The sequence below is a fragment of the Scyliorhinus torazame genome, chromosome 2 (assembly GCF_047496885.1).
Source record: "Scyliorhinus torazame isolate Kashiwa2021f chromosome 2, sScyTor2.1, whole genome shotgun sequence".
NCBI lineage: Eukaryota > Metazoa > Chordata > Chondrichthyes > Carcharhiniformes > Scyliorhinidae > Scyliorhinus > Scyliorhinus torazame.
Window position 1 is genome coordinate 316,924,936 of NC_092708.1, and position 24,462 is coordinate 316,949,397.

Sequence of the window (24,462 nt, forward strand, 5' to 3'; positions counted from 1 at the left end):
CACTAATGATAACAATGAGTTTATTCTGCAACGTGGCCTTGTAGTGTATTGTCAGTTTTCAAACTGACTTCCTTATCTGATCTTTTCCCATGCTCTCAGCCTTTTCTGCTGTCATGGCTAATATATGATTTTTAATAGTATAATGTCACTAAATCATTTCTTCCTTTAAACTTTTATTACCTATAAGAAAAGTAGATTTTTATCAGACTCTCATTCAAAGTATCATCTTGCATCATTGAATTTGTCTATATATGTATTTATGGAACTCACCTCTTCATTCAGCAGATGAAGGAGCTCCGCTCCGAATGCTGGTGATTCGAAACAAACCTGTTGGACTTTAACCTGGTGTTATAAGACTTCTTACTGTGCCCACCCAGTCCAACACCAGCATCTCCACATCATCCAAAGAGGAGGCAGAGAGCACAGAGTTTCACTCTATGCGGATGACCTGCTTCTCGATGTCTCGGACCCATAGAACAGACTGAAAGCAATCATGCAGCTCCTGGAAGACTCCGGAGCCTTCTCAGTCTACAAACTCAACTTGGGCAAGTGAGGCTTTCCCGGTGAACCCGAACAGGAGAGGGACAGAGCTTGAGGGACTTCCGTTCAAACTAGCCCAAAACAAATTCCGCTACCTGGGGATCCAGATAGCCCATGACTGGACACGGATCCACAGTGGAATTTGACCAGTCTGGCGGAGAAGTTAAAAAGGACCTACAGAGAAGGGATGCACTCCCGTTCTCCCTAGCGGGTATAGTGCAGAGATCAAAATGAACATACGGCCGAGGTTTCACTTCCTGTTTGATTCCATAAAGATCTCCATCCCCAAGGCTTTCTTCCATGACATAGACAAAATGATCATGATGTGTGTGTGTGTGTGTGTGTGTGTGGGGGGGGGGGGGGGGGGTAGGTAAGAACCCAAGGATCCCAAAATCGACTCTGCCAAAGGAGGAAACATATGGTCGGTCTGGCCCTACCGAATCTACAATACTACAATGGTAGAACCCTCAAGAGTATTGAAAGTCAAAGAGATCTAGGAGTACAGGTCCACAGGTCATTGAAAGGGGCAACACAGGTGGAGAAGGTAGTCAAGAAGGCATACGGCATGCTTGCCTTCATTGGCGGGGCATTGAGTATAAGAATTGGCAAGTCATGTTGCAGCTGTATAGAACCTTAGTTAGGCCACACTTGGAGTATAGTGTTCAATTCTGGTCACCACACTACCAGAAGGATGTGGAGGATTTAGGCAGGGTGCTGAAAAGATTTACCAGAATGTAAAACCCAAGGAAGAACCCAAGGATCCCAAAATCGACACTGCAAAGGAGGAAAATATGGTCGGTCTGGCCCTACTGAATCTACAATACTACTACTGGGCAGCTACGGCAGAGAGGGGGAAGGGATGGATACGTGAATCCAATTGGAATGGGTGAGGATGGAGGAATCTTCCTGCAAGGGAACAACCCTCCGGGCCCTTGCCACGGCAGGGCTCCCAGCCCCCCCGACGAAATAAACATCCTGTCCAGTGGTGGCGGCCACACTAAAGATATGGAACCAGATGAGGCCCCATTTCGGCCTAACCGTAATGGCCCCCATCTGCAGAAACCACAAATTCCCAGCAGCCATGTTCGGCACCACCTTTAAAAAATGGAGACAGGACGGGGGGGGGGGGGGGGGGGGCTAACAGTTCTACATAGGGGACAGACTAGAAACCTTGGGCGAACTGATGGAAGACCTGGAACTACTGACACGACAGGAACTCGAGACACCTGTAAATCAAACACTTTCTTTGCAAGGAGACAGCAAGATACCCCAGGGCCCTGAGATACATACTATTGGAGGAACTGATAAACACAGACAGTAAGGAGAGGGGGAACTGTGGGAACATCTATGGATGTTTACTTAATAGGGACAGATTACCACTGGACGAAGTCAGACAAAAATGAGAGGACAAACTGGGGACGGAAGTGGGTTGGGGACTCTGGAGCGAAGCACTGAGCAGGGCCAACTCCACCTCCTGTGCAAGGCTCAGCCTCATGCATTTAAAGTAGTGCACAGAGTGCACCTAATCAGAACCCAAATGAACAAGTTCTTCCTGGAGGTGGAGGATAAATGCGAACGGTGCCAGGGAGACCCGGCCAACCAAGCCCACACATTCTAGGCTTGCCCCAGATTTGTGGGGTTCTGGACAGCCTTCTTCGAGGCGATGTCCAAGGTGTGTGGGTGAGGGTGGAGCTGTGCTCGAGAGTGGCTGTCTTCGGGGTATCGGAACACCAGAGCTATATATACGCAAGGGGGCCGACGTCCTTGCTTTTGCTTCCTTAATCGCACGTCGGAGAATCCTGTTCGGTTGGCAATCAGCAGGGTCACCCACAGCCTGGGTGCAGACCTGGCGGAATTTCTCCACTGGAGAAGATTAAGTACACCATCCGAGGGTCGGACGAGGGCTTCCACAAAGCGTGGGGGCCATTCGACGGCCTGTTCCAAGACCTGTTCGAGGCGACTAGGGAAAGGGGGGAGATCAGACAAGAACACATACAACAAAGAGGTACAAAGGGGGAAAGAAAGGGTGGAGGAGATGAGGAGGGAACCCAAGGAAACCACAAAGAAAAACATGGGGGAGAAAAGGGGGGGGGGGGGGGGGAGAAGGGAAGGACCCCCCCCCAGCCCACAAGATTGTAGGAGCGGTTTCAAGACCTGTGTATTGAGTCAGCTTCCATGTGGGGTTATTCCCTGTGGCTCAACTCAGTACAGAGAGCAAAAGACACATCGACAATCTGGACAAGATGGCTATTTAATAAAGCTTGTTACGTGTACACGGAGAACAAATTTGGATAGCTGCCAAGATCTGTTCTGCTCTGCTGAACAAAGACCAGAACATAGTACTTATACAATTTTCAAAAATCAATAGCCCACCACAGTTGGACGCGATCCAATCCCTGAAGTTGCTACGTTTAAACTTATCCAACAGAATTGCAAGCAATGTTTAAACTTCACCCAGTAGAATTGCGAGCAGCCCATGATTGATCCTCATCCTGACAGCTATGTTTACTAGTAATTTGCTGTGCACTCATTGTCTGTGGGAAACAGGACAGCAAAACCAGCAACCTGGATTGTTTCACAAAGACAGGATATCAGAAGTGATCTCCTTTTGGTCAAGTTAGCGATCCTAAACCCCATTTGATTACTTATTACTGCTATGTCCTAAAAATACATATTTAATGGTTAATAATGATTACTCCGTACACTTCCGAAAATTCATCTCAATCCTTAATAGAGTAACTTACGTAAAATTACTCTCGTGGCATCCTAGCTATTCAGTTTTAAAAGGTATCATCGCAGAACCCCCCTTCAAAGGTGAACATAGGGCAGCAACGGTAGCCTTGTGGATAGCATAATTGCTTCACAGCTCCAGGGTCCCAGGTTCGATCCTGGCTTGGGTCACGTCTGTGCGGAGTCTGCACATCCTCCCAGTGTGCGCGTGGGTTTCCTCCCACAGTCCAAAGATGTGCAGGTTAGGTGGATTGGCCATGATAAATTGCCCTTAGTGTCTAAAATTGCCCTTAGTGTTGGGTGGGGTTACTGGGTTATGGGGATAGGGTGGCGGGGTTGACCTTGGGTAGGGTGCTCTTTCCAAGAGCCAGTGCAGACTTGATGGGCCGAATGGCCTCCTTCTGCACTGTAAATTCTATGATAACAACAAAAGCCGCAGAAAAGAGCGAAGCTTAGCAGTAGGACACCCAGGGCAGAAGAGGTAGGCTACCAACGAGGGGGCAGGGAGGGGGGCACAGGGAGAATGTATGTTAAGAAATATGTATGTAAATAAGAAACTGTACAACATGTAAATACCAGGTACACCATTCATTAAATATAAGTATATTCATTCCGTAAAATTGAAAAACGCCAATAAAAACTTTTTTTTTTAAATTCCAGATTCACTACCCCTCAGAAGAAATTTCTCCTCTGAAATTATGCCCTCTGGTCCTACACTCTCCCACAATGTGAAACAGCCACTCAGCATCTAACCTGTCAAGCCCCCTGAGAATCCTATATGTCTCAATAAGGTCACCTCTCATTCTTCCATACTCCAATGAGCACAGATCCAACCTACTCAACGTCCACTCATAAGAAAATCCCTCCATACCCAGGATCAACTTAATGATCCTTCTGTGGACTGCCTCCAATGCTAGTATATCTTTCCTTAGATAAGGGGAGGAAAACATTCACAATGTTCCAGGTGTGGTCCAACTAGTGCCTTCTATAGTTTTAACACGGCATCCCTATCTTTATACTCCATTCCCTTTGAAATAAAGGCAAACATTCCATTTGCCTTCCCTATTACCTGCTGAATTTGTATACCAGATTTTTATGATTTATTCATGAGGACCCCTAAAACCCTCTGTGCTGCAGCTTTCTGCAGACTTTCTCCATTTAAATAATATTCAGCTCCATTGTTCCTCCTCCCAAAGTACATAACTTCAAATTTTCTTATATTCCATCTGCCACATTTTTGCCCACTCATTTAACCTGTCTATATCCCTCTGTAGACACTGCGTCATCGTCAGCACTTGCTATCCCACCCATTTTTGTGTCATCTGCAAACCTGGCAATATATCAATATATATTATAAATAATTGTGGCCCCAGCACTGATCCCTGTGGCACTCCACTAGTTACAGATTTCCATTCTAAAAATGCCCCTCTTATCCTTACTCTGTCTTCTATTAGTTAGCCAATCCTCTATCCATGCCAATATACTTCCCCCAACACCATGGGCTTTGTGTGTGGTACCTTTTTGGAAATCAAAGTATATTACATCGACTGATTCCCTTCATCTATCCTGCTCGTTACTACTCAAAGAATTCCAATACATTAGTCAGGGATGATTTACCCTTTGTGAAGTCATGCTGACTCGCATGATTATATTATCTAATTCTAAATGGCCTGCTATTACATCCTTTATAATAGACCCGTACCATTTTCCCAATGACAGATGTTAAGCTAACTGGCCTGTAGGTACCTGTTTTTTGTTTCCCACCCTTTTTGAGTACATTGACAGTTTTTCAAACCTCTGGCACCTTGCCAGAATTTAAGGATTTTGGATAAATACTACCAGTGCATCCACTATCTCTGTAGCTACTTCCTTTAATACCCTAGGATGCAACCCTTCAGGTTCAGAGGACTTATCGGTCTTTAGCCCCATTAGTTTCCCTCGTACGTTTTCTCTAGCGATAGTTATTGTACCACAAGGATCTGTTTTGAGGCCACTGCTGTTTGTTATTTTTCTAAATGACCTGGAGGAGGGCATAGAAGGATGTGCGAGTAGATTTGCGGATGACACTAAGTCGGTGGAGTTGTGGACAGTGCGGAAGGATGTTGCAGGTTACAGAGAGACATAGATAAGCTGCAGAGCTGGGCTGAGAAGTGGCAAATGGAGTTTAATGCAGAAAAGTGAGAGATTAAGATTCATTTTGGAAGGAGTAACAGGAATACAGAGTACTGGACTAATGGTAAGATTATTGGTCGGGTGGATGAGCAGAGATCTCGGTGTCCATGTACATAGATCCCTGAAAGTTGCCACCCAGGTTGATAGGGTTGTTAAGAAGGCATATGGTGTGTTAGCTTTTATTGGTAGAGGGATTGAGTTTCGGAGCCATGAGGTCATGTTGCAGCTGTACAAAACTCTGGTGCAGCCGCATTTGGAGTATTGCGTGCAGTTCTGGTCACCGCATTATAGGAAGGATGTGGAAGCATTGGAAAGGGTGCAGAGGAGATTTACCAGGATGTTGCCTGGTATGGAGGGAAGATCTTATGAGGAAAGGCTGAGGGACTTGAGGCTGTTTTCGTTGGAGAGAAGAAGGTTAAGAGGTGACTTAATAGAGGCATACAAGATGATCAGAGGATTAGATAGGGTGGACAGTGAGAGCCTTTTTCCTCGGATGGTGATGGCTAGCACGAGGAGACATTGCTTTAAATTGAGGGGAGCTAGATATAGGACAGTTGTCAGAGGTAGGTTCTTTATTCGGAGAGTAGTAGGGGCATGGAATGCCCTGCCTGCAACAGTAGTGGACTCGCCAACATTAAGGGCATTTAAATGGTCATTGGATAAACATATGGATGATAATAGAATAGTGTAGATGGGCTTTAGATTGGTTTCACAGGTCGGCCAAACATCAAGGGCCAAAGGGCCTGTACTGCGCTGTAATGTTCTAATGTACTTATTTCATCACCACCTTTTGCACCGTGATTGTTTAGGGATATAGCTTTATTGAATCATGAACTATTTTCATAAATGTCTGCCATTGCTGATCAACCGTCTTTTCTGCTGAACTCCTTTCCCAGTCCACTCCAGCCAACTCTGCTCTCATTCCTTTGTAAATACCTTTATTTAAGTTTAGCGCAATTGTTTGACCCAAGTTTCTCACTCTCACTGAATGCTAAAATCTATCATGTCATGGGTCACTGTTTCCTAGGGGTTCTTTAACTCTGAGAATGTTTATTAAACCTGCCTTATTACACACTACCAGATCCAAGATGGCCTGATCCATGGTTGGATTCACGACATATTCTTCCTCATGCCTACCTCTGCCAATTTGATTTTCCCAATTCACATGAAAATTAAAGTCACCTATGATTAATGTACTGCCTTTTTTACATGCCCTTATTATCGCCTGATTTATTCTCGGTTCTACAATATAGCTATTGTTACCGGGTCTATAGACTATTCTCACCAGTTTCTTCTTCCCCTTGCTATTTCTTACCTCCATCCATATGGGTTCTACATCTTCCAATCCAAGATCATTTATTGCTATTGAATAAATATTTACACCATCTTATACGAACAAAGCAACCCCACAATCCTTTCCTTCCTGCCTGTCCTTATGAATAGTCACATAACCCTGAGTATTTAGTTCCCAGCTTTGATCTCCTTGTAATTAATGTGAGTATAGCTTGTTGTGGCTGAAAGGGGAGTCAGCTTAAATGAAAAGCATCATTTTGGGGACGGGAAAAATAGGGTCATTTTACACACGTGTTAACTTTTGTGGCCCAATATTTGTTGAAAAGCAAGGTGCTTAACTACACTAAAAAAAATCATAATAACAGCACCATCTTTGGATATAACTGATGCTGAATCCAAATCTTTAAAATGGATTTTTCCAATGAAAATGGAGGGAGGAAAAATACCCGATGAAACAAAGGCACAATTTGATACATTATTACTGTACAACTTTGGTGTCAATACAGATCTGGTCTTATTGTGAAATAAATGTATAATGAACAATAACATCTAAGGTTTACCTCTTGCCAGCAGTTCTTCTCCCAATTGGACTTCTTCGAGAAAGAATTTCTGTACAGCTTCAACATCTTTCAGATCAGGTAACTGAATTTACAAGTCAAGGAGAAACATGTGTCACACCAGTATTCAATTCTAACATTTACTTCAAAACCCAAAATTGAGATAATGGCTATATAAATCTCTAATAATTATAATCTTTATTATTGTCACAAGTAGGCTTACATTAGCACTGCAATGTGAACATCCCCTAGTCGCCATACTCTGGCGCCTGTTCGGGTACACAGATGGAGAATTCAGAATGTCCAATTCACCTAACAAGCACGCCAACTTACTCAGACCATTATTCATGAATATAACATGATAATTTTGTACCGATATTGTCCTGCATAGTTTGACCTTACAATGAAATCTATTACCTTTATGTCACCTTCATGAAGTGTCAGCTTGGCAATTCATACAAAAGATTTAACATGAACAGCTGACAATACATGCAGTCAAAGGGAAATGTTACATTATCGGAGGTGCAGTCCTTCAGCTGAGACTTTCATCTGAGCAGGCAGACCGGGTCTCAGTTTTAATTGAACCATTTGAAGAGTAAAAGGATTTTTACCATCCTGGCCTACATTCTTGCTTCCACCACAAAACAGCTATCAGGTATTTATTAATTTGTTGTATTGCAAGGTCTTGATTTGCATGAACTGGCTGCCATGTTTGTTGCATAACAGTAACTACATTTCCAAAGTAATTAATTGTGTGTTAATGGTTCTCTTCTTTCTGGCACCATCAAAATCTGCTACTATAATCTCTCTGCTCCTTAAAAACAACTCAGCGTAGTTCATTCGTCCTCTATCACCTTAAATACAATCTCCCTTTGCTTTATAAGCTCCTCAGCGTGCTGTCATCTCTCAATTTTGGCCAAGTCACCCAAAACCCCCTGTTCAGATTTTCCCAGTACAACATCTCCCCACGACACCAGAACAATGCTAGCCAAAGGTATCACTGTCCTCCAGGACAGCAACCATGATGAGTCATCCCTCATCTATCTGGACTTGCTGTTTGACAACCAGACCCAAGTGAATCATAACATTTTCCAGCTTAACAACAGGAAGACTGAAGCCATCATCTTTGGCTCCAACACAAACTCCCTAGCTTTAATCTCCATACCCTCTTCATTACCAATGACACTTCCTTTATCTCTTCAACACTTCCTGTTTACATCAGATTGGCACCAAAATAACATACTACTTTAACTGAACCCTTGCTGGTCTTCCATCCTCAGCTCTCCGGGACGCTAATGTGTATTATTCATATGTCCACTTGCCCATTAAGTTTTTCAACATCCTTGAGTGACCTTGGCTTCCTGTCCCGAACATTCTTAATACTGAAACACTGCTTCTCTCAATTTTATTTTGCTTTCTGAATGCTCTGACCATCTGATTCTTGCCTTTTGAAAATACTGGTGGCAGAACTTCACTAATCTCAGTACTATTCCAAGGTTCTTCTCCGTTTTGCTCTCCTACCTCTGCAGCTCTCTCTTCATCCTTAAAAATCTCAAAATCCATCTCAACCAATTTTCATTCATGCCTAATTCCTTCCTTTCTAGTTCAATGCCCATTTCCATAACACCCATTTGTGAAGCGCTTTGGAATGTTTTCCATGTTAAAAAGTGCTTTTCAAAGTCAAGCAGTAATAGGTGTTATAAAGCTCATCAATTTCATATAGTGCTGTGTGAGTTTTGTGCTTTTATAAATTCAAAGGTTATTCAGCATCAGCAACTCACACACGTCCCATGATTTCCTGTCGCAATTGGAATTTGGTTTATTTTCTTATTCCTAAATAAAACGTAATTTATAAAGGATCAATATAGTACATCAATCCCTCTTGTAAGCAGAATTAATAGACACCCAGGATATGATTCAATTAACTGAAATCAAAATGACTTAACTGGGATTAACAGTAGACAGTGAGAACAGAAGTAAATCCAACAGACTCCTCAGCTACATTACTTCCAAAACAATAATAAAAGTAATACATTTAGAAAGTGTCTTTCACAGCACAAAGCATTTTATAGCCCATGAAACAATTCCTTTTTTCCAGTTATTGTTAACAAATATTCCAAGTTCTCCTCTAGTATATCAATATTGTAATTTGAACTATCATTTCTAGATATATTTATTCAAAACATTAACTTAATATCTATATCATGTCTTCATTGTCCAGATTCGGTCTTTCCCTTTAATTCCTGAGGAACTGGACTTACTTTGGCCATTCTTTTGCTATTAATATGCTTTTCAAGTCCTTACTATTTCATTTTAGCCCTTTTTATATCTTCTTTTAAGCATTTAAACCTTGCCATTCACCACAACAATACATTTCTCAGGATTTTCTTTGGTACTGTCAGTCCAAATTTTATTATACAACTCCCTTAGTGGTTTGATTTTAACTTCTCACAGAACTCCAATTTTGAATGTATTACAAAAGGCAAAAAGGAGGTATAATTACATTCCACTCTATCCATCTCATATCTGAAGATTTCCCACTGCTGATCGGTTGTCTTGTTTGCTAATTTTTTGACCCACTTAATATGGATCAAGTTTCTTCTTAATGCACTGAACTTTGGCTTTTCAGAGTCCAGCATTTTATTTTTGGCTTTTATTATCCTTTCCTATTCTTATATTAAACCCAATAATTGTGTTGTTGCAGTTTTTAAAATGCAGATGGAAAGTGAGAAGGTAAAATCCAACACCAGTGTCTTATGCTTAAACAAAGGAGACTACAATAGAATGAGGGAGGAGTTGGCTACGGTAGATTGGGAGCAAAGACTTTATGGTGGAACAGTGGAGGACTTTTAAAGCAATTTTTCACAATGCTCAGCAAAAGTTCTACCAGTGAAAAGGAAGGACTGTGGAAAAGGGATAATTAGTCATGGATATCTAAGGAAATAAAGGAGGGTCTTAAATTGAAAGAAAATGCATACAAAGTGGCAAGATTAGTGGGAAACTCAAGGATTGGGAAATCTTAAAAGGGCAACAGAAATCCACAAAAATGTTATAAAGACCAGTAAGATCGATTATGAGAGTAAACTAGCTCAGAATATAAAAACATACAGTAAAACATTCTACAAATATATGAAACGAAAGAGTGGCTAAGGTAAAAATTGGTCCTTTAGAGGATGAGTAGGGGGATTTAATAATGGGAAATGAGGAAATGGCCGAAGCATTGAACGTTTTGTGTCAGTCTTCACAGTGGAAGACACAAACAACATGCCAATAATTGATGGCAAGGAGGCTATGGCAGGGGAGGACTTAAAAATGCTTATCATCACCAAGGAGATAGTGTTGGGCAGGCTAATGGGGCTCAAGATAGACAAGTCTCCTGGCCCTGATGGAATGCATCCCAGGGTACTAAAAGAGAAGGCAGGGGAAATAGTAAATGGGTTCATGGTAATTTACCAAAATTCTCTGGACTCCGGGCGGTTCTGGCAGATTGGAAAACAGCAAATGTGATGCCACTGTTTAAAAAGACAGGTAAACAAAAAGCGGGTAACTATAGGTTGGTTAACTTAACTTCTGTCGTGGGAAAAATGTTTGAATCTATCATCAACATCAAGGAAGAAATGCGAGACATGTGGATAGAAACGGTCCCATTTGGCAGTACACAGCATGAGTTCATGAAAGGCAGGTCATGTTTAACGCCACACATGGTGGCAACAGTGGGAACTCCACCACCTGCCGCCGAACAAACGCCCTTACCTGCATATGTCTGAAGGTGTTCCCCGGGGGGAGCCCAAACTTCTCCTCCAGCTCACCCAGGCTCGCAAACTTCCCGTCCACAAACAGGTCCCCCATCCTTCTAATACCTACCCTGTGCCAGTTGAAAAACCCTCCATCCATCCTCCCCGGGACAAACCAGTGGTTCCCCCGAATCGGGGACCACACCGAGGCCCCCATCTCCCCCCTGTGGCGTCTCCATTGCCCCCAAAGTTTGAGGGTAGCTGCCACCACCGGGCTTGTGGTATATCTCATTGGAGGAAGCGGCAGCGGCGCAGTCACCAGCACCTCCAGGCTCGTGCCCACACAGGACGCCATCTCCAGCCTCTTCCATGCCGCCTCATCCCCCTCCATCACCCACTTACGCACCATCGCCACATTGACGGCCCAATAATACCCACAGAGGTTAGGAAGCCCAACCCCCCCCCCCCCCCCCCCCCCCCATCCCTGCACCGCTCCAGAAACACCCTTCTCACCCTCAGGGTCTTCTGCGCCCACAGAAACCCCATAACACTCTTGTTAACCCGCCTGAAGAAGGCCCTAGGGATCAGGATGGGAGGCATTGGTACAGGAACAAAAACCTCGGGAGCACCGTCATTTTAACTGACTGCACTCTACCCACCAGGGAGAGTGGCAGCATGTCCCACCTCTTAAACTCCTCCTCCATCTGCTCCACCAGCCTCGTGAAGTTAAGCTTATGTATGGCCCCCAGCTCCTAGCCACCTGGACCCCCAGGGACCTGAAACTCCTCTCCGCTCTTTTTTTTTTAAATAATATTTTATTGAAAATTTTTGGTCAACCAACACAGTACATTGTGAATCCTTTACACAACATTGTAACAATACAGATAATAATGACCTTTTTTAAATTTAAACAAAAACAACAACAAATAAATAAATATTAAATAACAAAAAATAAAAACTAGCCCTAATTGGCAACTGCCTTGTCTCAGGCCACACCCCCCCCCCCCCCTCCCCCCCCCCCCCTCCCCCCCCCCCTCTCCCCCCCCCCCTCCCCTCCCCCCCCCCCCCTCCCCTCCCCCCCCCCCCCTCCCCTCCCCCCCCTCCCCTCCCCCCCCCCCCCCCCCTCCCCCCCCCCCCCTCCCCTCCCCCCCCTCCCCTCCCCCCCCTCCCCTCCCCCCCCCCCCCTCCCCTCCCCCCCCCCTCCCCCCCCCTCCCCTCCCCCCCCCCCCCCTCCCTCCCCCCCCCCTCCCTCCCCCCCCTCCCCCCCCCCCTCCCCCCCCTCCCCTCCCCCCCCCCTCCCCTCCCCCCCCTCCCCTCCCCCCCCCCCCCTCCCCTCCCCCCCCCCTCCCCCCCCCTCCCCTCCCCCCCCCCCCCCTCCCTCCCCCCCCCCTCCCTCCCCCCCCTCCCCCCCCCCCTCCCCCCCCCCCTCCCCTCCCCCCCCCCTCCCCTCCCCCCCCTCCCCTCCCCCCCCCCCCCTCCCCTCCCCCCCCCTCCCCCCCCCCTCCCCTCCCCCCCCCCCCCCTCCCTCCCCCCCCCCTCCCCCCCCCCCTCCCCCCCCCCCCCCTCCCCTCCCCCCCCCCCCTCCCTCCCCCCCCCATCCCTCCCCCCCATCCCCCCCCCCCCCATCCCTCCCCCCCCCCCCCCATCCTCCCCCCCCATCCCCCCCCCCCCATCCCCCCCCCCCCCCATCCCTCCCCCCCCCCATCCAAGTCCTGGGCCGCTGCTGCTGCCTTCTTTGTTCTCCCCTATCTATCTTTCCGCAAGATATTCGACGAACGGTTGCCACCGCCTAGTAAACCCTTGAGCCGACCCCCTTAGGACGAACTTAATCCGCTCTAACTTTATGAACCCCGCCATATCATTTATCCAGGTCTCCACCCCCGGGGGCTTGGCTTCTTTCCACATTAGCAATATTCTGCGCCGGGCTACTAGGGACGCAAAGGCCAAAACATCGGCCTCTTTCGCCTCCTGCACTCCCGGCTCTTGTGCAACCCCAAATATAGCCAACCCCCAGCTTGGTTCGACCCGGACTCCTACTACTTTCGAAAGCACCTTTGTCACCCCCATCCAAAACCCCTGTAGTGCCGGGCATGACCAAAACATATGGGTATGATTCGCTGGGCTTCTCGAGCACCTCGCACACCTATCCTCCACCCCAAAAATTTTACTGAGCCGTGTTCCAGTCATATGTGCCCTGTGTAATACCTTAAACTGAATCAGGCTTAGCCTGGCGCACGAGGACGACGAGTTTACCCTGTTTAGGGCATCTGCCCACATCCCCTCCTCAATCTCCTCCCCTAGCTCTTCTACCCATTTCCCTTTTAGTTCGTCCATCATAGTCTCCCCTTCGTCTCTCATTTCCCTATATATATCCGACACCTTACCGTCCCCCACCCATTTCTTTGAGATGACTCTGTCCTGCACCTCTTGTGTCGGGAGCTTATTCCCTCACCTGCTGCCTCGCAAAAGCCCTCAATTGCATGTACCTGAATGCATTCCCTTGGGGCAACCCATATTTCTCGGTCAGCGCTCCCAGACTCGCAAACTTCCCATCCACAAATAGATCTTTCAATTGCGTTATACCTGCTCTTTGCCACATTCCATATCCCCCATCCATTCCCCCCGGGGCAAACCTATGGTTGTCTCTTATCGGGGACCCCCCCAGTGCTCCGGTCTTTCCCCTATGTCGTCTCCACTGTCCCCAAATCTTCAGTGTAGCTACCACCACCGGACTCGTGGTGTAGTTCCTTGGTGAGAACAGCAATGGGGCTGTCACCATAGCCTGCAGGCTGGTCCCCCTACAGGACGCCCTCTCTAATCTCTTCCACGCCGCTCCTTCCTCCTCTCCCATCCACTTACTCACCATTGAAATATTAGCGGCCCAATAATACTCACTTAGGCTCGGTAGTGCCAGCCACCCCCCTATCCCTACTACGCTGTAAGAATCCCTTCCTCACTCTCGGAGTCTTCCCGGCCCAAACAAAACCCATGATACTCTTTTCTATCCTTTTGAAAAAAGCCTTCGTGATCACCACCGGGAGACACTGAAACACAAAAAGGAATCTCGGGAGGACCACCATCTTAACTGCCTGCACCCTCCCTGCCATTGACAATGCTACCATATCCCATCTCTTGAAATCTTCCTCCATCTGTTCCACCAACCGCGTCAAATTTAGCCTGTGCAATGTGCCCCAATTCTTAGCTATCTGGATCCCCAGGTAACGAAAGTCTCTTGTTACCTTCCTCAACGGTAGGTCTTCTATTTCTCTACTCTGCTCCCCTGGATGCACCACAAACAGCTCACTCTTTCCCATGTTCAATTTATACCCTGAAAAATCCCCAAACTCCCCAAGTATCCGCATTATTTCTGGCATCCCCTCCGCTGGATCCGCCACATATAGTAGCAGATCATCCGCATATAAAGATACCCGGTGTTCTTCTCCTCCCCTAAGTATTCCCCTCCATCCCTTGGAACCTCTCAGCGCTATCGCCAGGGGCTCAATCGCCAGTGCAAACAGTAATGGGGACAGAGGACATCCCTGCCTTGTCCCTCTATGGAGCCGAAAATATGCCGATCCCCGTCCATTCGTGACCACACTCGCCACTGGGGCCCTATACAACAGCTGCACCCATCTAACATACCCCTCTCCGAACCCAAATCTCCTCAACACCTCCCACAGATAATCCCACTCCACTCTATCAAATGCTTTCTCGGCATCCATCGCCACTACTATCTCCGTTTCACCCTCTGGTGGGGCCATCATCATTACCCCTAACAACCTCCGTATGTTCGTGTTCAGCTGTCTCCCCTTCACAAACCCAGTTTGGTCCTCATGAACCACCCCCGGGACACATTCCTCTATTCTCATTGCCATTACCTTGGCCAAGACCTTGGCATCTACATTGAGGAGGGAGATTGGTCTGTAGGACCCGCATTGTAGCGGATCCTTTTCCTTCTTTAAAAGAAGCGATATCGTTGCTTCTGACATAGTCGGGGGCAGTTGTCCCCTTTCCTTTGCCTCGTTGAAGGTCCTCGTCAGTAGCGGGGCGAGCAAGTCCAAATATTTTCTGTAAAATTCAACTGGGAATCCGTCCGGTCCCGGGGCCTTTTCCGTCTGCATGTTCCTAATTCCTTTCACCACTTCTTCTACCGTGATCTGTGCTCCCAATCCCATTCTTTCCTGCTCTTCCACCTTGGGAATTTCCAGCCGATCCAAAAACTCCATCATTCTCTCCCTCCCATCCGGGGGTTGAGCTTCATACAATTTTTTATAAAATGTCTTAAACACTTCATTCACTCTCTCCGCTCCCCGCTCAGTCTCTCCATCTTCGTCTCTCACCCCCCCTATTTCCCTCGCTGCTCCCCTTTTCCTCAATTGGTGTGCCAGCAATCTGCTCGCCTTCTCTCCATATTCATACTGTACACCCTGCGCCTTCCTCCATTGTGCCTCTGCAGTGCCTGTGGTCAGCAAGTCAAATTCCACATGCAGCCTTTGCCTTTCCCTATACAGTCCCTCCTCCGGTGCTTCCGCATACTGTCTGTCCACCCTCAAAAGTTCTTGCAACAACCGCTCCCGTTCCTTACTCTCCTGCTTCCCTTTATGTGTCCTTATTGATATCAGCTCCCCCCTAACCACCGCCTTCAACGCCTCCCAGACCACTCCCACCTGAACCTCTCCATTGTCATTAAGTTCCAAGTACTTTTCAATGCATCCCCTCACCCTTAAGCACACCCCCTCATCCGCCATTAGTCCCATATCCATTCTCCAGGGTGGACGCCCTCTTGTTTCCTCCCCTATCTCCAAGTCTACCCAGTGTGGGGCATGATCCGAAATGGCTATAGCCGTATATTCCGTTCCCCTCACCCTCGGGATCAATGCCCTACCCAACACAAAAAAGTCTATGCGTGAATAGACTTTATGGACATAGGAGAAAAACGAGAACTCCTTACTCCTAGGTCTACTGAATCTCCACGGGTCCACCCCTCCCATCTGCTCCATAAAATCCTTAAGCACCTTGGCTGCTGCCGGCCTCCTACCAGTGCTGGACTTCGACCTATCCAGCCTTGGTTCCAACACCGTGTTAAAGTCTCCCCCCATTATCAGCTTTCCGGTCTCTAGGTCTGGGATGCGTCCTAGCATTCGCCTCATAAAATTGGCATCGTCCCAATTCGGGGCATACACGTTTACCAACACCACCATCTCTCCCTGTAATTTGCCACTCACCATCACGTATCTGCCCCCGTTATCCGCCACTATAGTCTTTGCCTCGAACATTACCCGCTTCCCCACTAATATAGCCACCCCTCTGTTTTTCGCATCCAGCCCCGAATGGAACACCTGCCCTACCCATCCTTTGCGCAGCCTAACCTGATCTATCAGTTTCAGGTGCGTTTCCTGTAACATGACCACATCTGCTTTAAGTTTCTTAAGGTGTGCGAGTACTCGTGCCCTCTTTATCGGCCCGTTAAGCCCCCTCACGTTCCACGTGATCAGCCGGGTTGGGGGGCTTCCCACCCCCCCCCCCCCCCCCTTGCCGGTTAGCCATCATCTTTTTCCAGCTCCTCGCCCAGTTCCCACGCGGCTGTATTTCTCCCAGACGGTGCCCCCCCGCCCATCCTTTCCCGCACCCACTCCCCCCTTTCCCCAGCAGCAGCAACCCCGTAATTCCCCCCTCCCCCCCCCGCTAGACCCCCCGCTAGCGTAATTACTCCCCCCATGTTGCTCCCAGAAGTCAGCAAACTCTGGCTGACCTCGGCTTCCCCCCGTGATCACGGCTCGCCCCGTGCGGCGCCCCCTCCTTCCTGCTTCTCTATTCCCGCCATAATTATCATAGCGCGGGAACCAAGCCCGCGCCTCTCCCTCGGCCCCGCCTCCCATGGCCAATGCCCCATCTCCTCTCCCTCCCCACCTCCCCCCATCACCACCTGTGGGAGAAAAAAAAGTTACCATACCGCAGGATTAATCATACAATCCCTCTTCGCCCCCCCCCCCCCCCCCACTCGTCCCACCACTTTGTCCAAACGTTCATTTTCGTAGTCCAATCATTCCAATTTTTCTTCTACAATAAAAGTCCACGCTTCATCCGCCGTCTCAAAGTAGTGGTGCCTCCCTTGATATGTGACCCACAGTCTTGCCGGTTGCAGCATTCCAAACTTTATCTTTTTTTTTGTGAAGTACCGCTTTGGCCCGATTAAAGCTCGCCCTCCTTCTCGCCACCTCCGCACTCCAATCTTGATAGACGCGGATCACCGCGTTCTCCCATTTACTACACCGAGTTTTCTTCGCCCATCTAAGGACCATTTCTCTATCCTTAAAACGGAGAAATCTCACCACTATGGCTCTGGGAGCTTCTCCTGCTCTCGGTCCTCGCACCATAACTCGGTATGCTCCCTCCACCTCCAACGGACCCGTCGGGGCCTCCACTCCCATTAACGAGTGCAGCATCGTGCTCACATATGCCCCGACGTCCGCCCCCTCCACACCTTCAGGAAGGCCAAGAATCCTCAAGTTGTTCCTCCTCGCGTTATTTTCCAGTGCCTCCAACCTCTCCACAGATCGTTTCTGGTGTGCCTCCTGTATCTCCGACTTCACCACCAGGCCCTGTATGTCGTTTTCATTCTCTGCTGCTTTCGCCTTCACGACCCGAAGCTCCTGCTCCTGGGTCTTTTGTTCCTCTTTCAGCCCTTCAATCGCCTGTAATATCGGGGCCAACAACTCTTTCTTCATTTCCTTTCTTATCTCCTCCACGCAGCGTTTCAAAAACTCGTGTTGTTCAGGGCCCCATATGAAACTGCCACCTTCCGACGCCATCTTGGTTTCTGCTTGCCTTCCTTGCCGTTGTTCCAAAGGATCCGCTGCAATCCGGCCACTTTCCTCTCCTTTTTCCATCCGTGTCCAGGGGGGAACACCCTTCTGGTTTACCGCACGGTGTTTTCAGCCGTTAAAATTGCCGTTGGGGCTACTATCAAGAGCCCAAAAGTCCGTTTCACAGGGAGCTGCCGAAACGTGCGACTCAGCTGGTCATCGCCGCACCCGGCCTCTCCGCTCTTTTTAAGCGGTAGCTCACCAATCCCCCTCTCCTGGTCCCCCGGGTGCACTACGAACAACTCGCTCTTCCCCATATTAAGCTTGTACGCGGAGAAATCTCCAAACTCCCTAAGAATCCTCATCACCTCCGGCATTCCCCCCACCGGGACCGCCACATATAGCAGCAAATCATCCGCATAGAGCGACACCCGATGCTCCTCCCCACCCCGCACCAGCCCCCTCCAGTTTCTCGACTCCCTCAACGCCATGGCCAGGGGTTCAATCGCCAGTGCAAAGAGGAGGGACAGGGGACACCCCTGCCTCGTCCCCCGGTATAGCCGGAAATACTCTGACCTCCTTCTGTTCATGGCCACACTCGCCACCTGGGCCTCATACAGCAGCCTCACCCACCTGACGAAGCCCCCCCCCCCAAACCAAACCTTTTCAACACTTCCCACAGGTACCCCCACTCCACCCCATCAAAGGCCTTCGCCGCATCCATCGCCGCCTCCCCTTCCATCGCCGGCATCATTATAACATTCAAGAACCTCCGTACATTAGTATTCAACTGCCTCCCTTTCACATACCCCATCTGATCCTAGTGTATGACCTGCAGCACACAGTCCTCTATTCTCATGGCCAAAATCTTTGCAAGCAACTTTGCATCTACATTTATGAGTGAGATCGGCCTATATGACCCACACTGTAGGGTATCCTTGTCCCGCTTCAGGATAATGGAAATCAGCGCTCAAGACATCGTCGGGGGCAGTCGCCCCTTCTGTTGACTCGTTGAAGGTCCTGGCCAACAGCGGGCCCAACAAGTCCGCATACTTCTTGTAAAATTCAACCGGGAACCCATCCGGCCCCGGTGCCTTCCCCGCCTGCATGTTTCCTACCCCTTTGACCAACTCCTCCAACCCAACCAGCGCCCCCAACTCCGCCACCAGTCCCTCCTCCACCCTCGGAAACCTCAGCCGGTCCAGGAAGCGACACATCCCTCCCTCTTCCAGTGGGGGCTCAGACCGGTACAGTTCCTCGTAGAAGTCCCTGAAGACCCCATTGATACCCACCGCACTTCGCACCGTGTTCCCTCCTCCATCCCCAACTCCCCCGATCTCCCTAGCTGCCTCCCGCCTCTGAAGCTGGTGCGCCAGCATCCGGCTCACCTTTTCTCCGTATTCATATACCGCCCCCTGCGCCTTCCTCCACTGCGCCTCCGCCTTCCTGGTGGTCAACAAATCAAACTCAACCTGGAGGCTACGCCGCTCATTAAGCAATCCCTCCTCCGGGGCCTCCGCGTACCTCCTATCCACCCTAACCATCTCCCCCACCAACCTCTCCCTCACTCTACTCTCCCCCCTCTCCTTGCGTGCCCGAATGGAGATCAGCTCTCCTCTGACCACCGCCTTCAGCGCCTCCCAGACCACCCCTACTTGCACCTCCCCATTGTCATTAGCCTCCAGGTACCTCTCTATACACTTCCAGACCCGCCCGCTCACCTCCTCGTCCACCAGCAACCCCACCTCTAAGCGCCACAGCAGGTGCTGGTCCCTCTCCTCCCCCAACTCGAGGTCCACCCAGTGTGGAGCATGATCAGAAATGGGTATCGCCGAGTACTCCATATCCTCCACCCTCGGAATCAGCACCCTGCTCATGACAAAAAAGTCAATCCGGGAGTAGGCCTTGTTGGCATGGGAGAAGAATGGAAATTCCCTGGCCCCCGGCTTCGTAAACCTCCACAGATCCACCCCTCCCATCTGGTCCATGAACCCCCTCAGCACCTTGGCCGCCGCCGGCCTCCTGCCCGTCCTAGACCTAGAGCAATCCAATGCCGGGTCCAGCACAGGGTTGAAATCTCCCCCCATTATCAGGCCCCCCGTCTCCAGGTCCGGAATCCGGCCCAGCATACGCCGCATGAACCCCGCATCGTCCCAATTCGGGGCATATACATGGACCAACACCACCCGCTCCCCCTGCAGCTTGCCACTAACCATCACATACCTACTGCCACTGTCTGCCACAATGCTCGACGTCTCGAACGACACTCTCGTCCCCACCAAGATTGCCACCCCTCCCCCAGATTTTTTGCATCCAAACCCGAGTGAAACACCTGCCCTACCCACCCCTTTCTCAACCTTACCTGATCCGCCACACTCAGGTGCGTCTCCTGAAGCATGGTCACATCCGCCTTCAGCCCCTTCAGCTGCACGAACACCCGGGCCCGCTTGACCGGCCCATTCAGTCCCCTTACATTCCAGGTTATCAGCCGGATCAGGGGGCTACTCGCCCCTCTCCCCCGCCGACTAGCCATAGCCCTTCCTAGGCCAGCCACGTGCCCGCGCCCCCCGCACGGCCCGTTCTCCACAGCGGCAGACCCCCGCCCTGACCTCCTCCACCAACTCCAGCTCCCCCTTGGCCATTCCAGCAGCAACCCAGTCCCCCCCCCCCCCAGCAGCATTGCTCCCCCATTGCACTCCCGTAAGTCAGCTGACCCCGGCCACTCCCACCGCTCCCCGTGTGGAACTTCCCCTCCGTCCCCTTGTCCACCAGCGGGATCACATCCATTCCACTCCCAGCACGGGAGAAAAAGCCCGCGCTTCCCACCTCTGGCCCTGCCCCTTCAGCCCTAAACGCGGGAAAAAGCCTGCGCTTTCCACTCGCCCAGCCCCGCCTCCCTTGGCGCAGCTCCCTTTCCAGGCCCGGTCCCACTACCCCCAACCCAGGCCCTCCTGCGGGGCCCCATCTCCCCTACCGACCATCCCGGCAGACCTAATCAAAACAATGCCCAATCAACCCCCAAAAAACAAAGAACCCACCCTCGAAACACAACCCAACAATCCCTCCACCGCGACCCCTCATCCCCGACCCTGACCCTTAGTCTGAGTCCAGTTTTTCGGCCTGAACAAAGGCCCACGCCTCCTCCGGAGACTCAAAATAATGGTGTTGATCCTTATAGGTGACCCACAGACGCACCGGCTGCAGCATACCAAACTTCACCCCCTTCCTGTGCAGCACTGCCTTCGCCCCGTTGTAACCGGCCCTCTTCTTCGCCACCTCCGTGCTCCAATCCTGGTAGATCCGGACCTCCGCGTTCTCCCATCTGCTGCTTCGCTCCTTCTTGGCCCACCTTAACACACACTCGATCAGCAAACCCGTGGAACCGCACCAGCACCGCCCGCGACGGCTCGCTGGGCATGGGCCTCCTCGCCAGCACTCGGTGGGCCCCCTCCAGCTCCAAGGGCCCCTGAAAGGCCCCCGCTCCCTTCAGCGAATTCAGGATGGTGACCACGTCCAATCCCTCCAGCCCCTCCGGGAGACCCAGGATCCGCAGGTTTTTCCACCTCGATCGGTTCTCCATCTCCTCGAACCTCGCCTGCCATTTCTTGTGGAGCGCCTCGTGCGCCTCCACCTTCACCGCCAGGCCCAGGATCTCGTTCTCCGAGACCTTCTGCCGGACCTCCCGGATCGCCGCCCCTTGGGCCGCCTGGGTCTCCAGCAGCTTATCGATTGAAGCCTTCATTGGCTCCAGCAGCTCTGCTTTCAGTTCCTTAAAACAGCGCTGGAGAAGCTCCTGCTGCTCTTGCGCCCACTGTCTCCACGCTGCCTCGTCTCCGCCCGCCGCCATCTTGGTCCTCCTCCCTCGCACCTTTCTTTGCTTCAATGCCACTTTTTTTTTTATATAATCGCCCCGCTCCTGGTCCAATCCATACACTATCGGGGGAATGATGATGTCTCCTTCCCACACCGGGAAACGTCGAACAAGCGCCGTTACGGGCCCTAAAAAGAGCCCAAAAGTCCGTTTTTAGCAGGAGCTGCCGAACGTGCGACTTAGCTCCGCATAGCCGCAACCGGAAGTCCGTCAGACCTGTTTAATGAGACGTAACTGGAACTTAAATGGCATATTAACTTCATAATTACTACAATAATTTTGTTGGCTCTGAAAAGCTAATTTTATATTTGTCGAATGACTTCATAATTCTGAAAAAATCCACTTGTTTTAAAAAAACAAATGTATTCCTGTTTTTAAACAAGTTTGTTGTTACTTTAGTTTCCTTCTTAATCCAATGATCTTCATGGCTGATCATCCAACTCAATAACCTAATCCTGCTTTCTCCCATTAGCCTTTGATCCCATTCTCCCCAAATGCTGTAGCTAGCTGCCTCTTGAATATATTCAATGTTTTAGCATAAACTATTTCCTGTGGTAATGAATTCCAGGCTCACCACTCTTTGGGTGAAGAAATGTCTCCTTATATCAGTCCGAAATGGTTTACCCGAATCCTCAGACTGACCCCTGGTTCTGGACACACCCATCATTGGTAACATCTTCCCTGCATCTACCCTGTCTAGTCCCGTTAAAATTTTATAAGTCTCTATGAGATCCTCCCTCATTCTTCTGAACTCCAGTGAGAACAATCCCAACCTAGTCAATCTCTCCTCATATGACAGTCCTGCCATCCCTGGAATCAGTCTGGTAAACCTTCGCTGCACTCCCTCGAGAGCAAGAACATTCTTCCTCAGAGAAGGAGACCAAAACTGCACATAATACTCCAGATGTGGCCTCACCAAGGCACTGAACAATTGCAGCAACACAGACCTGCTTCTATACTCAAAACCTCTCCCAATGAAGGCCAACGTATCATTAGTTTTCTTTATCGCCTGCTGCACCTGCATGCTTACCTTCAGCAACCGGTGCACAAGGACACCCAGGTCCCGCTGCACACTCCCCTCTCCCAATTTACAACCATTCAGGTAGTAATCTGCCTTCCTGTTTTTGCTTCCAAAGTGAATAACCTCACACTTATCCAAATTATACTGCATCTGCCATTGATTTGCCCACTCGCCCAACCTGTCCAGATCATGCTGTAGGATCCCTGCATCCTCGTCACAATTCACCCTCCCACCTAACTTGGTATCATCTGCAAACTTTGAGATGTTAATTTTGTTCCCTCATCCAAATCATTAATATATATTGTGAATAGCTAGGGTCCCAGCACCGATCCCTGTGGTACCCCACTAGTACTGCCTGCCAATTTGAAAAGGACCCATTGATCCCTACTCTTTGTTTCCTCTCTGCCAACCAGTTTTCGATCCACCTCAATACATTTCCCCCAATCCCATGCGCTTTAATTTTGCACAATAATCTCTTATGCGGGACTTTGTAAAAAGCCTTCTGAAAGTCCAAATATACCACATGGACTGGCTCCCCCTTGTCAACTGTACTGGTTACATCTTCAAAGAATTCCAACAGATTTGTCAAGCATGATTTTCCCTTCATAAATCCATGCTGACTCTGACTGATCCTGCTATTGCATTCTAAATGTTCCGCTATAAAGTCCTTGATAATGGATTCAAGCCTTTTCTCCACTACCGATGTTACAATAGCTACCGATGTTTACAATGAAATGAAATGAAAATCGCTTATTGTCACAAGTAGGTTCAATGAAGTTACTGTGAAAAGCCCCTAGTCGCCACATTCCGGCGCCTGTTCGGGGAGGCTGTTACGGGAATTGAACCGTGCTGCTGGCTTGCCTTGGTCTGCTTTCAAAGCCAACGATTTAGCCCTGTGCTAAACAGCCCCAGACTATAGCTATCATTGGGCAGCAATGAGAAGCAAGAACCATCATTGATCCTCTTTGACCCACCCCCCAGCCACTTTATAATCAAAAACACTGACGTCGATGTCAGCAACTTCCTACTGCCTTTTGATGAGATCAGAAAATTCAGCAGATACTCAGGATTGGACCGGGAAATGTTCTTGGTCTAAATACTTTCTTGGTCTAAATACTGCCTCCCCTACAATTCCCAAGAATTCTGGTATAATTCTGCATATCACTATGAGTAGTCAATCTTACCTTGCAAACACAATCATTTTCTTTATCTTGTCTCTTTTGTTTTCTTCTTCCTATATATTTTGAGAATCGGAATAGCCATTTAAAATCATGGAATTATGCACTGCAAAATCAAATCTAATTTCTTACTTTTGAATCAAAGCATACCTGAAGTTAAAGGAAATTCCTTATTAAGCCACCAGAGAGCTGGAAATGTATATTATGTATATATTTATATTTATTAGAACTGTAAAATATAACAACTGTGATCATTTACATCAGGGAACAATTATAATTGCAAATGACTGCCTCCTTCATTTCATGTACTTTGAAGCACATGAATAAGCTCAAACCTACTCTTTCCCCATATCAAACAGTTTGAACCTTTGTGATCTTTCTTAACATTATTATAAAACTCTGGTCAAGGAATAATTGTATCATAGCCAGCAAGACAATATTCAATCTGCCTTGTTCTTCAATTGTTCTTATCTACTAAAGAAAATGTCTTATCTGAACAAACTTGTTTTTGAATAATCAAAAAGGAAATGTTGGTTTTGGGCCTTGACAGTATATCAAAA

General features: G+C 48.9%; 1 protein-coding gene across 1 annotated transcript in view; it reads right to left on the bottom strand.

The window, feature by feature from the left end:
* The window catches only part of LOC140399759 (mitochondrial import receptor subunit TOM20 homolog), a 37,181-nt gene that overhangs the window by 6,235 nt on the left and 6,484 nt on the right, over positions 1 to 24,462 (bottom strand). The window contains exons 2-3 of the mRNA XM_072489258.1: positions 23,909 to 23,958; positions 7,296 to 7,377 (exon numbers count right to left, since the gene is read on the bottom strand). Of these exons, the coding sequence (XP_072345359.1) occupies positions 7,296 to 7,377; positions 23,909 to 23,958 (132 nt within the window). The remainder of the gene's footprint in view (positions 1 to 7,295; positions 7,378 to 23,908; positions 23,959 to 24,462) is intronic.